Raw genomic sequence first — 16,209 nt, 5'->3', positions numbered from 1 at the left:
AAGGGGTACGGCTTTTACCAGGCTTGTACGCAGGGACAATAATGACGCATACGGAACTTCAGTTTGAAGCTTTTTCAGAACAGCTGTTTCTCCATTTTCGCAACCCCATTTGAAAATCGAATTCGACATAACTAACCGTGTCAAAGTGTCTTTCGATCTGGCAAAGTCTGAAGAAAAGAAGATTAGATTAATCGAATTCGACTTTGATTTCAAGGTAAGACCGTGTCTAATAGCCTAAGCGGCAGTCTAAGAGGCAAGGTTTATTTTAAGGAACTTTTATCTCTGCACATTTTCAAGATTTTTGAAAATTTGGGTGTTGCCTTTTGAAAATGTGTATGACCACATCTATCAAACAAGTTGTATGTGAAATTATCAAATCACATCAGCTCTCATCCAAGCTTTACAAGAGATTTTGATGAGGAAGAGTGGCCTAGATGTAAACAAGCTTTTGAGAGCATAGATCTCAAAGGAGATAACGACACAAACTAGACAGATTCTAGATACTGAATTCGATAAAATTTTACAAAGATTTCATAGATTATGAACATTGTTACTGTTATGTTCTCGTTTTTAACATCGTAATGCTCTTTTATAAGCTTTATGTGTCTACAGGCATTACTGCACAAATTTAGAGTTTCTTACTGCACAATTACGGCTTATCACTGCACAATTTGGTTATCACTACAAGTTAAAATAAACCCTGCTAAGAGGGACAAAAGATAACGGGAAAGCCTTCTATAATTGCAATTGGTTAACATGAATAGAAATAGTAATTTTACAACATGTCCGTGTCACACATAAATGATTCCGGCAAAAACGGCAACTAGTGGTTCCTAGGTTGTATTGTGAATCAAAAGACTTCATTAATAAATTTCTAGACAGAGAAACTTTGATTTTCAAAGCTGTGAAACACACTTGATTGAAAGTACACTTTCAGTATTTCGGCACTACGTGAATTCTGCGCTAATAATTCATTTGTTAACATAAGCTCCGTAAAAGCTCCGATGGATGTGAATTTGGAAGTAGGAGAACGGAAACTCATAGGGGCGCACCGGATAGCACGAAGCGGTTGACCCAACACCCTCAATAGATTTATCAATTTTCTTTTACTTGGCTTTGTTCTGCCCTATCTCTCGGCACTATGTCCCTTGCTTTGTAGCTCTTCGTTCTCTGTCTATGAAATCAGAAACGGTTACTTTTTATAAAAACATAGCGATTTCAAGTAAATGACCCGAGTTAAAAAAGGTAGTTCCTAGAAGTTGTTAAGAGTTTCTCTTCTACCCAGGCATACGCAATCCAGGAAATTGATTCTGGGGACAATGGCATGAAATTGGAAAAACGGAGATTTATTCAGGGTGGTTAGAGACGGGGGGTTTAGGAAAGGCTGGAGCCTCCGAATAATCTTCAAACTGTAGTATATTTCATTTTTAACAGTGTACTGAATGAGAAAAAATACAATGGGCAGCCCCCCAATATGAATCAAATCGATAGTCCGTCAATGAAACTCTTGAAGATCCCAGAGGCCCTTTACATGAGATCCGAAATGAAACTTTCTATCAAAAACGTCTAACAGACATGTCTATCAAGTTTCAAGCTAGGTAAAACACAAAAATTCTATCCTCGATTTTATCCTGGCACTCTGATTAAATGCGAGAAACGGACATAAGTATTTGTGATAAAATTATTTCTCTATTATGGTTTTAAGCAACGTTTAGAGTATGAAACATGAAACAATGATAAAATCTAGGCAATTAAATAATTGTGATCTAAAGCAAAGTTTCAGGTAAAGTTCAGAAGAAATCATTCATGAAATCGAAAAAGAATGGCTGATATCCACTATACCACAAGATTACTAATATTCCAGGTGGTGGCTGGCCCTCATAAGCTTGTGCATGCATATAAAAGCCCGACTTAACATGCTTCACGCCAGTTCCCAAGACTTCAACGAACACGCTGTTACTATTGCAAGTTGTTGTCACCACGATATTTCCCGTCCACCATTCCTTTGCTTTAAAAGCCATACACTTTCTCGAGACTACGTGCATCATCTGCTTCTGTCTATTTATGCAAAACATCTGACATTGGTGCGTTATTGTAAGGTGTCCTTGCGAATTCACTCTCACACACATGTTCTGTTGGTTTCCCTTGTATGCCAAGTGGAACGGTCTTTCAACTGTAAATGAAGGTAAATTTATTTCTCAGTAAAAATGGGAAGCTCTTCGTGTAGCTAAATCACATTGAGCCGCTGAACAGCAATATCAAATAGGAGATAACAATAATAAAGAAAAATTGTTTTTGGGTACACCAGCATTTGATTCAAATACTGTTGTTTTCATGTTCCTGCTTTTTTAATAGTTTAGCAAGCCCTTATCCTCAAATGTCTCCATCATGAAGTAGCAATTTTGCAATATAATGTTTAATTCCATGATCAATTATATTTTTAACCGAAACTCAAATAAAACAAATCATTAAAGTTATTTTTGTCAGCATTGACTCCCAGAGCCTTTTGTTTCTCAAAAAAGTTGTATAAGCGAAAATATTTCTAAAAAATTTCGGTTAATTTAAAGCTTAGGTTATTAGGTTATTTTTGACCTAACCCCAACCCTTATTTAAGCCCAATTACTAAAAGACTTTTGCTCTAGCTTCTTCTTCTGCGTAATTGAGCGGTTTTTATACGTTCGATGAACAAAAAACGAACATTAAACAACATTAAACAAGATAGAGCCACGGAAAAATCCTTGCAGTACTCTTGATAAGAATGTATCTAACTTCTGCTGCAAAATTATAGCTACTGAATGGATCCCAATTCAGAGGGAAGTTATAAGGTATACAGATGATTCTTGTCAATGTGAAGTCAGTCGCGCAGTCCAAACCCGTAAACTTTACTCCTTTTCAATGCAGGTATATTGAGTATCAAAGTTTTAAAATTATCTAACCCGACTATTTCAAGTATCATGAATCCAAAAGCAGCCAAAAAATTCTCAGTCATGCCAAAAGTCTCAGTCACGGTTAAGTTAGGTTATATTACAGTGATAGCAGTTCAGAGATAGTCAACAAAAATTAAAGTATTATCTTTTCTTGTTGAAAAGTGACAAACCGTTTGCTAAAGCGTTGAAGCGTTTACTTTTGAAAGGAATAGCTGTTAATGGGTGTGGTACATATTTTGACCTGATTTCGATAGGAGTACACTTTTAAACCCTTCTAATTGACTTTCATGCCTATATTCTGCCTGAGCTCTGATTGCATTTAATTGTATTGTATTGTTTTGACTCGTTAGTTTTAGTCCTTCGTAAAGAAATCGGATTTTGGTTTTTGAGTTTTTATTCTCCAAGTGATATTTTTTAGATGGTATTAATTCGATAGCAGCGCTAACACGAATGAGTATGGCATCTTCCAAATACCGATTTTGCTGTAAAAGACCTTGTTGAAAATTTTAGTATTGGAAAAAGAAATTGAAGCATGTTTCTCCAAAACCTCTTCAAACTTTTTCTTCGACAACCTAGTTTCAAATACAATACATATAAATAGCATTGACTTCATAAATATCTGATTTTCAGAGTTTTTAGTTAAGACCATATCATCTGTTGACAGATAAATGTCCAAATTTAAAGTTTCTACCACTTAACATCTTCTCACCTACTGGCAAGGTGAAGGCCTACCTTTGTTTCTTAAAGGATACAAATCCCAGCCTTTGGTTATGCTTGCCCTGGTATGAAGCGACACGAAACATTCCAAGCGCGCAAGTATGCATTTCACCCCAGTGGCGCCAGTTTTCAGGATGCGCACATTAGCAACATTGCAATTCTTATTCATTCTACACCGATGTATACATAATTGAATGCTGGCTACTTGCAGTTGCTGGGAATAGGGTGGCAGTAGCTTCATGTCTTTCAGGTATTTCTCTATTACCCATCCTTGCCCCTTTGTGAGCAAAAGAGTCAGTTGCAGCAAAGTTGAAAGTGGACCAGGCTCAAACAGCTTCATTTTCTCGAAGAGTCTCGTCATCAACTAAAAACTACGCGATCGTTACCATCATTTAATAACAAATGCATGAATAATTTAAAAGACAAATAAGTCGCATTAAGGATTAACAACATAGTTAATTTGCATACAGTCTTCCATTAGGAATTCCACGATCAGGGGCGTAGCTAGTGCGGGGTGTAGGGGGTGTAACACCCCCCAATTCCTCATGAATTCGTCGGTAAATCTTCAGTTTGTCTACAAACCCCTTAGTTTGTCGGTAAAATCGGCTATAAGTAGGTGAAATCGTACCTAAATTCTTCTCAATCTCTGTCTTCGTCGGTAAATTTTTCTATTGATGACCCTCCACCCCCCTAATCTGGAAGGTCAAGCGACGCCACTGTCCACGATCATTGCAAATATTGTCTTCCTGCATATTTGTTGGTCCTTAGCTAATGCCATTAGCGATTCTAAGCTCCTTGATACTTATTTCACTCGCCATAGCTAGCAGTCATTTAACTATACCCTTTTAACCTGTGATATTGTTTCACGTCTTTGCTGCCCGGGAACAAAAGCCCTTCTTTACATCTCATGGCAACTCCATCGTTCTCTTTTTGATGATTAGAAATTTGTTGGAAAGTACAGCAATGTCTCCCAAACTCTACATCCCATCTACGGCCGTCTGTTTCTTACCATTCCAGTAAAACATGCTGAGGTTTGCACACGATCGATAATGTAAACCAACATGCACAAAATTAAATTTTGCTGGATACACACGTATTTGTTGATGTGCTTTAGCAAAATTCATAACGTGGGGGCACAAAAATGTATGTATGCATAAACAAACTTTTGCATTCACATTTTTTTTAAAACTGCATACACAAAATGTTATTCTTTTTTGCCGCGTCTTTTTTGCCGTTGTAGACCATGTCATTCTGAGCGAATTCTAAGCTATGCACCCCTAAGAACATAAACCAATAATAATATGAGGTTTAATTTAAATGAATTATGAAATACAAATGAGTTGTTTCATGTCCCACATGAAAATGGACAATGTGGCCCTTCGAAACTATAGCATAAAAAAGCAATGGCTTTTTTGTGACCTCTCACAAAAAAGGAGTTCACTGCAAAACAGAATGTCTTTATTGCTCGATCGGGGCCTTTTACTTTCAGCCCATCATCGAGTTCACTAGTTTTTCAAAAAGGCAACAATTGACAAACAATTATGAATGAAGTCGTGAAAACATAATGCAGAGCACGAGGATGTCAAAACTGGAGTCAAAGTCATGCTTAATGATTTTAATCTCAATAAATGAAAAATATTTGCAGCAACTTATGCTAGAGGCATATAAATGTATCACTTCTGGGAGCTCCTCCTTTCTGTTGAAATTCTTCAAAAAAAAACTGCTGCCAAATAAATTAAGAACAAGCGACCTTCTACAAATTCCTAAAACTAGGACTAATTAATATGTTAACGAGTCTCTTTCATTCAAGGGTAGCATAGTTTGAAATCGGCTCCCAGACCAATATAAAGCAACAGAAAGCGAAAATTAGTTCAAAATGAAAAATCTAAGGTTGGAAAGGGTCCGGATGTTACTGCCGCGATTGTATTTCAAAGATAAACTTTGGAAACAGTGTAAATAGGGTAATATTGGCCTTTATTAGCACCAGATATTCTATAGCCAACTATAAATAAATTGCGTTATCATTATTATTATTACTATATGTCATCTTGCTGCTGCGGATACGCATTTATCTTTGTTCGAAAAATTAAAACAAAATTTATTTACTATAGGTACAAGTAGGCCACTTAAACGGTCAAGATATCGAGTGAGATGCTTCTCTTATCTAATCTTACTTTGAGATATCAAAATGGCCAGTGATCAATAATTCAATCATTTAATGCTTGAAGCTGTATAGAATCTCCTCTTCAACTTCAAAGGAAAGTAGCCACCATCTAAGATCCCTTTTATCAACTGCAAATATTTACAACGTATGGTGGCAAGAAACAGAAGGGACTAAGAAGAGAACTAATGGCTTTTCGTCTCATTTGATACTTGAAAGTAATTAAAGCTTCACACAGTCACTGCCAGATTTAATGCTTACGTTGGAGCTTAAGTGACTCGATAAAATGAATTTGTTGATTTAGTAAGAAATGTTGACAAAACGGCAAAAAACCAAAGGATGCAGATCCCAGCTAGGAAATGTCACCTCAGACTTGTTTTAGACATGATTACTGGATTCCAGGCTTTTAAAAGAGGTTTTGCAATAGGTTAAGTGACAAGGTATTATATGCTGACTATTTGAGATGCAAACGCCAGCAGGTAGCTGCCTTCTTAGGCTACTTCTAGAATTGAGGCCTTTCAAAGATGTCTTGCAACAGGTTCATGCATACAACATTAAAAAATTACGTAAAATTTATGAAAGTACAAGGTTTGATATGTTGACAATAATAGGATGCAGATCTAAGCTGGTAAATGCTCTCTTAGGTTACTTGCAAGGCTTGAGTACTCGGCCCAGGCCTTGAAAAGAGTTTTTGCAATTAATAGAATTGAACAAATTGGCAAAACCATGAATATTGATGAAAACAGACAGTTTGATAGGCTGAAACAGATATCATGCAGCCCTATCCGGTAACTAGCCCTATCATGTAGTGATTCTGTGCGTATGTGTTTCTAAATACGTAAATTATAATAAATTATACACAGTGAGACAGACATATCAGCTAGACAGCGGGATCTGGGTCTATATTTAATCACCTAGTTAGATATGCAAAATGTTAAGAAGAGGCGACATCATCTCTATTGCGATGTGAAGAGATGATATCATCATAAGATATTGCTTTCCCAGAATTGTGAAACATATCTCTACCTGCAAAGGAATGTTTCTGGAACTTTTTCCAATATAGCAGGGTTTTTGCTGTATCATGATAAAAATGCATTGCTCCGCCATTTCTAATCCATTGCTGAAAACAAGAAATAGAATAACCTGAACTAAAATTGTTTATAAATGACCTTTATTATTCATACCAAAGCTAAGGGTTCTATTTTGAATATGTACATATTGTTGTTTCACTACAAAATAAGAAGCTTGGGTAGATAAAAAGGGTTTATGAAAAGATTATTAAATAACAGTGCAAAACTGATAGCAAAGCTAGGTAGCTACCACATTCTGTAGCTGGTTCATTAAATGGCACATACTCCATTAAGCAGTGAACGAATGGCACAGGAAGTTCCCTGAGTTGTAAGATGCAGTTTCATATTACAGGTATTGATAAATAGAAGTCCCATATTAAAATGTTGCAAACAGATTTCCGCATTGCAGTAAATCAGGCATAGTTTGCCGGCACAGATGTTAAGTAACTGGACGAGTTTTTTTAAGACGACGTTGTGCATAAACGGTCCAGGTGAAACCCTACACTGGGTACCAGTGCGACATAAATTCAAGCGCGGAAAGTGAAGAGAGGAGCGAAGAAGCAGAGGAGCCTCTAGTAGTGAAACCCACAAGGTGTGTTCCAGTTCTGGTAAATGGAAATGTGAGTTGAGAATAGTTATTGTTACGGCCAATCGGGGCCTTTTCCGTTATAGTTTTGAATACAGCAAAAAGGTGAGAAAATCACATGATTTCTATCTGTTCCATTCAAGGGTTGTTCTCTATCACTTGACCACACCACCTAAAAATATCGAAGACTTGAGCATAAGTTGCACAATTTCAACACCTTGGGCAACAATTGCTACCTAAATACACAAAAACCGAATAATTAACCGTGTACCTTGGAAACGGGTTAATGACGTCAGCTGAAGAGAACATAGTCAGTGCCTTCCACCAGATTTAACGAGGAAAGGTTCTTTTCAAATTCACCCTTTGTCAGATTCTAGGATTAAATAGCGAAAATTATCATTTTTAATAGGATGTGGAAAATTGAAAAAAAGATTGGGGGCTAAGGCTTTGTTCTCCAAATCTACTATTTTCTATGAGTAAAAGGCCTTCAGTATTAAACAACAGTACCCCCTTACTCCCTTCGGCGCCCTTCGGTACCTGCAATTACATCTTGATCATTCAACTATAAGAAGCATAAGATAACAGGACTTTGTTACAGAGAAGGAGAGCCCAAAATAGGATAAAACTAGCTTTATCAATGATAGGTCAGCCCAAAACGTGCGCTGAAAAGTGTCTGCAGCAAAGAAACTGATTTCCTCAAATCCTTCCGATTAAATATTCATAATATAGTAAAATTTTCTAGTGTCAAGCTAAGATCTTTTCCAAAATAAGTATCAGGATCTGACGAGATCTGGTACAAATTATGAAGTGGCAAAGTGACGATATAAAAAAAATTATTTTTGAAGTTGTTGAACTTTGACCATATGACCTGAAACACACCATAAATCAACGAACTACATTAATTAAAACGTAGTTAAAGTATGCCTAAAAATTGTAAAAAGTTTAAAACGATTGAAAGAAAATCAGTGCAAGAAATATTCTGTTTGTATTTAAAGCTAATATAAAAGGCGAGGCCGCAAAAATTTTCAGCTTGCTTCGCTCCAAGGGGACCTCATCTTTCCGCTTTGTCCCAGGGCCTCCGAAACCTCTCGGTGGTCAAAAGTAAAATATTACACTGTAATAACTGTAATCCAGTAAAAACTGTAATAATGAATATGTTACTGTAAAAACAGTGTTACTAGGGCTAAAGGGAGTCTGGAAACTTACAATCTTGACACAGATGACCATAGGGGGAACTGCGTCCTTAAAATGGATGATAGGAACAATGGGTACACGGTCACCATCCTGAAACAAAAAACAGCAAGTTCGAGTTAAAGAAATACAGCAGGCATACGAGCCCAGTTAAGCACGGAGCACGGAAATGAAATCGAGCACGGAAATGAAGTCGTTTTCGATCAATGAAGAGGCAGAAGAGTATCATCACTGGTGCGGCTTCGAAGTGCTCGATGTAGTACAAACCGAGCTGTCCACGCTTTAGGAAGCCTGTGCGCAGTCTCAACTGGCTTTCCCAGAGATGAACTTAGTTGAATGGAAAATATAGCATTTCTCTCTACTGGGAGAGGAACACTGGATATTCCAGTCAACAAAATTCAACTCTGGGAAAACCAGTCGAATCGGTGCGTAGGCTACTCTTTAGGGTATATAAAACGGCAGTTTTAAGTTGCCAAAATCTGTGTATGCTTTGATACACCCTTTAGTATTACTACATTTTATTATGTCAAAGTTAAAAGGTAAAAAATGGCTGTCATATATTTGTAATTTTGTTTTTGAAAAGTTGTGCATTTTTAGATTGCGTATAAAAATGAGAAAAAAATCAAGTTTGAAAATTTGAATAGTAACTTAAAACAAATCTGAACTTCTACACATCACAATGTAAGTTTGTATCAATTTTCTGGTATTGCGAACTCTCGGTCTTGAAAATTGGCAACATTTTCCATTTTAATAATCTTTATCATTAATATCAGCATGTCCGTAAAGCTCTTTAGCAAGGGGGTTCTCAAATTTCGTACAGAAGTAGCGTACCCATTACTGTTGTGATCTTGAGCAGTCTAAAGCCTGAAGCAACTTTTCTCACATGACGTAGAGTGAACCTAATGCTATGGTAATACTAACTGTACACAAAGCCCGTGTGCAAAAATAAAGCAAAGCAGTAACAAGCTCAGCATATATTTGAAACGGGGAAGCAATGAAACAATTTATGGACCATCAGGGTTAAGATTATGATATTGATCATGTTAAGGCAATGAAAAATATAACAGAGAAGAAATGACTTAAATAGCTTTTAAACAATTAGCAAAGAGAAAGAAAACATGTTATATTTAAGCTACATCGAAATTTTGGTAGGAAAATAACCTAGTGGTAAAAAATCATAGAATTTATAGTGCATTTTGTACTGGAATGGTTTCATTACCCTTGAAAAATTTAAAGATATCATCTTGAAAGGGAATTGCTGACATTTTACATTTTCTTTCAGAATCAATTTCAGTACCCTCTTTCATATCGTGAAGGATGGTTGAATCTAATCGCAGCCTAACTTTAATTATTCACGATAGCGACGGATCAAATCAAAGACCAGGTAATATAAAAACATTGCATCATAAAAGTGACCTTCAACAGCTCACATCTGTATTTTCCTTTTGATATTTTCTTCTCATCAACATCACACAATGCCAAGACCTGTCGACATGGGATAACAATGTCTTATCACAATTGACTTTCTCAAAAAGTGTAGCTTTTCAGGAACTGGAAATATCGCAACAAGACATGCACACACACATAAACGCCTAAAATATTTCCTATTTGGGATATAATCGATCTAAAATTCAAATCTTCAAAGGAAACTATATCTGCTACGCAGTCATAATGAGAAATATTTTATGACAAGGTAGATAGTAAAAAGGAATATCAATGTAAAATAGATAAAAAATAGAGTGTATTAAGGGTATTAAAGCCCAGCTGAAATCTTTAAAAATTGTTAGACCGTTACATTCTAGTTACATTCAAAACCAAATTTCAAAAATGATTATGGTATAAATATTAGCAGACACTGCTAAAATGCGCAAACGACTTTAGTAGTAGCCTGTTGCTTAAACTGGAATTTTGGAAGAATTCATGATAGAAGTGACGTTGGTCTTAAGAGGGGGGGGGGGCATAATTATAATATACAATTAAGCTTGACAAAAATTATTATGAGGAAAAGATCTAATGCATGTTCGTCTGAAAAATGGACAATATTTTCATGAAGATATGCCAATGCTCTTTGGGTAACACAGAATAATTATCAATCTTTCTCAATTGACAAATTGTTTCGGATCTATTAATATCCGCTTGCCACAGCAGAAACAGTCATTGCTTTACTCTGCATCTCTCATTCCAATTTCCAACAGTATATTGGAAAAAACTGGGTAATTGCATAAGGTAATGGAATCCATCTATAAAGTAGTAGCTGAGAAAAGCTGAGATCTATATACATAGTTTAATCGCCTTTCGAGTAGAAATACCTTGCCGCGATCCTTCTGAGTGAGTGATCGATAAAATCTTCGACCTTGCTTGCCTGCATTCCAAATGGTAAAATTTTGCCACTTTGAAAGAACTTCAACCTCAAGGTGGCTCAACCGTATGTCCCATATCGTTTCTTCGCTCACACTGAAGGAGGCTGCATTTTCATGATATCGGTACAATAAAAGCGTCTCTTGGACACGGTAAAGATTGCCGTTGTTCTTCAAATGTTTGTAAAAAAACGTCAGGTCCTCGGGATGACCCTTGTGTGAAAATGAAAAACTTTAGAATGACAGCAAAGCAATTGAATACCTCTGCATAAACTTTACAAATGGGTAGCAAACTCATTTTACAGGCAAAATCTCTCGTATATTTACTTTGTGTTACTAGTGAGCAGATTTGAGAAGGAACGTAGAAGGAACTGAAAATTCGAACGTTACTTACCTTGCCGATCTCATCAAAATAGCCAAGATATTCAATTAGATCTCTAGAGCAAAACCATGTTGGTTGTATCAGCGTTGGTCCAAAGGATGTATAAATCTACGAGGCATCATAGAAGATAATCATCATTCATAGATACTGACCAAGCCTGCAATTCCTATGCATTAAAACAGGTTTGTACTCAAGAACAGTAGTCGAAGCATTTTGAGACTATCTTCTAAGAATTCGATATGCCAAATGCATGTACGAAATGGAAATCACGCAGGAAATATTACGAACTTGCTTGGGATTGAAACTTAAAGCCAAATACTAATGCAACTCTAGTTTAAGATTACCAAATGCTTTTTAATGATGATCAAATGTAAGAGAGATGCTGTACACAGCAGTATCTTATTTCGCATGCTACAACTACTGTTGGTAGATGAAATTTAAACACACCTGGGTATAAAGCTGTATTTGTGAAAGGCTGTTGTGCCATGTTGTGTATCTTGGGGTTGAATCATCTGGAACTCTTTCAAAATTGCAGCCAATTATCTAATGAAAAGAACGATGATCTAGCCAGTGATAATCAGATCTCTGTGCTTTGTATTCAGGTTCAATCCCCCTCATACCTTGTGCATATAATCAGGTCTTCATGACTGACGCATGACTGACAAGAATAGCTTGACGCACACATTAGCAGAATAATTATTACCCAACGATTTCAATAGGTAACGTAAAAATAAAGATTGGAATTAACACTCTTTTTGATTAACAAAACAAAATTAACAAAAGGAATTGACAAAATTAATTTTGCTTATTACTCAATAACCCTAAAACGATACAATAAAGCAAGATAAGGGGGAAAAGAGGACTAGGAACAAAAACTACAGTTGTGTTTCATAAAAGCAATCAATTTGGAATAAGATGTAGGCTTATCGGTAGTAGCGTTGCTATACAATTGGTATTCATATTTCAAGGCCAGTGGAGTGGAAAAAACAATCTTGATATAGATTCAACTATTTCACGTGTATTTTCAAGCAAAAAATAAGAGAAATACTTACAGTATTCCAATCTAGTGCCAAGGCCGCCTTCAACTGCAGTTCAAGTCTTTTCGACAGCATAACATCATCCTGTCAGGTCAATATATCCTGATACTGGCATATATAGATTTTGATGATAATATTCAAATCATTAGATTTCTAACAATACGTTTTTCACTAGAAACATCCAGTGAACCACAAATAACTGCTGTACTTAGACATACTGAGTCTCAGCAAAAATGTTTACATCTTCATTTACTGAGTCTCAAATGAATGTCTTTACTTACTGAGTCAAAGAAACAAATGTATTTGCCATTACTTTGCCTGATTGCAGCATTCTTTGCAGCCCCAACTAGAACAAAAGCCAGAATCAGGGATAAAAATATGTTTGAAACCAGCAACTTAGTTTAATTTTGTTCAGTAGCAAATATAGCACCACATTGGGACTCCTATTAAAATCCTCAAAGAAACTACTAAAACAAGATCTCAATGCCATTTGAGTTTATGAGCTTAAAAAAAATTTACAATTGTGTGTTATATGTGTTTTCATAGATACATATTTTGGCTTTTTCAGCCTAGATATTTAAGGGGTGGCAAAATAGCATGATATTCATAAAGTTCTGTGTTTTATAGATTTCATGGATATATCAGGTGCAGCTTAAGGCTTGTAGGAAGCTTTTGTACAAACCTATTGTGGCCAGAAATACTGACATGGCCAAAAATAGGCTGTAGATTTCTATTGAAAATTAACAGTGAACGCATGACATACCGCCACTAGGTTTACCAGTTTTGTTGCTACCAGTTGTGACTTTCACTAAAAGCTTTTCCAAAACAATTTTCCATTTGTCAATGATGTATCGAGAGCTATCCTTGAAAGTGGCAAAAAGGGAAATAGAGTATGAGGTGTCAATTTCTGTTGGTTCCTTATATACAAGAAATTTAATAGATTAGTATCAATTAGAAGTATGTATATAAAGTATACACATTAAACTCAATATCAAAATTTCAACTGCTTTCAATAACAGTATAATAATATTCTTGATAAGGAAGGTACATTGCCCTGCTGATAAATGCATTCATTATATGAAATATTATGGCAATTTGCCAATGAATATAATATTTCCTTGGCATAAAGGGTGCTATTCCTTTGATAGTCTTCAGACTGCTAGACTAGTACCTCTTTTAAGGAATACAATAAAATATTATGCAGATTAGAAATAACTACAAAAACACAATCTTTCATGCAATCTTTCATAAATTTTCATGCAATTGCAGTAGTAGAGCTTCAAAATTAAACAAAAACAACTGGACTGGATAGAATACATGTGTATTAGAATACACTAGCTTCATCAAAGAACTTTTTATAGAATTCATAACTCAGTAGAAGAATATTTCATTCATTTTCTTAGTTTAGACTGTCAATGTGTCAAAGAGAAGCAAAAAGGAGGTCTAACAAAAAACTTACAGTGGAAGCATCATCATAAATTGAGACCTCAAGTGACTTTCTCCATGTCTGCTGGCAGATTGATTCCAGTGCTGCATCTAGCCATTGCTCTGCATTATATACAGGGATCACAACAGACTAAAAAGACAGAGGCACACATATTTGAACTCATAAATGACTGATTAGTTTATATGCACTGATCACTTGCTTTTGCAGAAATGCCAATAAATATTGCTGATATAAAACTTTCAGTTAAACGACAAACTTTTACAAAAGCACCTAACTCATTTGCTTACACAAACCAGATGATTTTGACCACTTAAAAAGTAGTACATGGTTATGCATCAATTAAGTCTAGGTTCACTAAGCAACTTAACAGTTGTTCCATTTCCTTATCAACCAATATTAAGCTACGAAAGTAGATGCTTTAAAAACTGGCATATTCAGATTTATTTTGCATAGAACAGCCCAGATCTCTAGAAAAATTGACCAATTTTCAAATTGACCAGGTCTGAAGTGGCACACACTTTGAGTACTGTGATGTTTTATGTTAAAAAGTTTTTAGTCCTCACATGGAATAACTTATAAGTGGGAACTTAGTCTGTTTGAGTAAGGGTTACTGTTGAATTTGACAAATACGTCTTTATGCTGAATGCCCTAATTGTGTATACACATATGCATACGCTAACACATTATCCTAATTGTGCATAAAATAGTTAGCAGTTTCTTAAATACTAAAAAATAAGCAACAAGGAGAAAATTAGCTGTAAGCAGCATATCTCTTGGTTTTTTACCATAATAGGCAAACAATTTCTTAAGCATGAGAGTGATGATGATTTAAGCTGCAACTTTGGATCCTAAAATTTGGGAATTATCCAACAAGGATTGCTTGCTAATAAGGTTTTACATTTTGAGCTTTAAGAACTTACAAAATAATTTTTTCCAATTTCAGCAAATTGATACTGTCTCAGACTTGCCCAAATGTGCAACAAAAAATCTATTTTTAACGTTTTTTGATAAAAAGATAGGCCCAAAATTTGAAACCAAATTTGATAGCACACACACACACACAGTACAGTACACACACACACAAAACATGGAAATTTACAGATCTAAAATCAATACCTTGTTTTAAAAAAAGCATTCACTGACAAGATCTCCCATTCCTAACTCTTATGTCCATTGGATGCAATGCATGAAGAAATTAATTTGTGGGGTATCTTTGAAAACAAAATTTGAAATTCACCACAGAAAAGTATCAAAGACTACATCATGCAGCTCAACATCTACATTATATTCCTAGAGTAAATGCCTTTTACTTCCCTTTGCATTTTGTCAATGCCAAAAAAAGAATCGTTAATATCTAGAGTGGGTAGTCTGTTTTTATGGAACAGTCAGTTGAACTGTCAAGTGTTTTCTTCAAGAGAATATAATCCTCTATTTGGTCAATTGCAGTATTTTCTTATCCATCAAGTATGCAAAGTGTCCCCTATATTAAACGCATCTTTGAACAAATGCCCCTAACAAAGGCATGCGAAATCAAAGAATCCCAGGCTGTTTTTCACAGTACCAAATGTCAACCATGTGAAATGTACCATTCACCCTGAGCAGAATAGAATAGAGTTGTAAGAAAAACTTAACAACAAAATGGCTATTTACCACTAAGATCTGGGATTCGCAGGTGCTTCTTTTGTTACAGGTCACCTTCATTGTTATTTGGAAGAAAAATTTGAAGGTGTTCATGCAATCCCATGCTATCGAAATTTGTTGTCAGCTCCACTCGAAACTTTTACCACATGGTTGTTTTTCCTTCGAGAGTGGTTGTTGTTGTTGCTGCTGTTGTTGTTGAATTGCAATTTTCTTGAAAAAAATGTTATTAGAAAATGAAAATTAATCATGAGCCAAACCTTGAGTTGAGCTTTTTATCCACATCTCGGTAAAATTAGAAAAAATCGCTGAAAATTTATCCTAACATACGTAGTATGCTGGTGACCTCATCTCATGTATACCGATGATCTCATTCTTACATCTGATGCGTCTTTTTTCAAGAAACACTTTCTTAATATGTATACAAATATGTAACACTTTCTTAAACCATATCCTTAGTATCCTTTGAGAACAAAACCTTTTGGAGTCATTAACTGAAACATACAGTTAATATGCCTATACCTATTCTTGTTCAATTATGTATTAGTTGGTTTCGATTAAAAACTTACTCCAAACATTTGAATTCTTTTTTCATTTTTGAAAATGTACTTAGATGTACTTTGTCAGGAATAATATATAAATTATACAATAAGAGCTCGTGAGATAAGAACATGGCTTTCTCAGCGAACCTCGAAT

The 16,209-nt window shown here is 35.5% G+C and overlaps 1 protein-coding gene across 3 annotated transcripts; it reads right to left on the bottom strand.

Moving 5' to 3' along the window:
- Nucleotides 1–442: 442 nt before the first annotated feature.
- LOC135691792 (queuosine-tRNA galactosyltransferase) lies at nt 443–16,195 on the bottom strand. 3 transcript variants are annotated; one of them, XM_065209769.2, is made up of 13 exons: nt 15,526–16,195; nt 13,888–14,004; nt 13,192–13,291; nt 12,710–12,774; nt 12,444–12,512; nt 11,839–11,934; nt 11,404–11,499; nt 10,962–11,222; nt 10,069–10,137; nt 8,668–8,745; nt 7,733–7,834; nt 3,660–6,925; nt 443–2,173 (listed from the first exon to the last, which is right to left on the bottom strand). In XM_065209769.2, exons 1-11 carry the CDS (start codon nt 15,607–15,609, stop codon nt 7,754–7,756), a joined length of 1,116 nt encoding a protein of 371 aa, XP_065065841.2. In that variant the 5' UTR covers nt 15,610–16,195; the 3' UTR covers nt 443–2,173; nt 3,660–6,925; nt 7,733–7,753. The 3 variants fall into 3 exon arrangements, with proteins under 3 accessions (XP_065065841.2, XP_065065842.2, XP_065065843.2); XM_065209770.2 differs by having other exon boundaries at nt 474–2,173; nt 6,832–6,925; XM_065209771.2 differs by lacking the exons at nt 443–2,173; nt 3,660–6,925 and having other exon boundaries at nt 7,816–7,834; nt 10,083–10,137.
- Nucleotides 16,196–16,209: the final 14 nt, after the last annotated feature.

The sequence above is a fragment of the Rhopilema esculentum genome, chromosome 13 (assembly GCF_057945365.1).
Source record: "Rhopilema esculentum isolate cy_ngs chromosome 13, ASM5794536v1, whole genome shotgun sequence".
NCBI classification, from domain to species: Eukaryota; Metazoa; Cnidaria; class Scyphozoa; order Rhizostomeae; family Rhizostomatidae; genus Rhopilema; species Rhopilema esculentum.
Note: the sequence above shows the minus strand (reverse complement) of the source record. Positions and strands in the feature narration are given on the sequence as shown.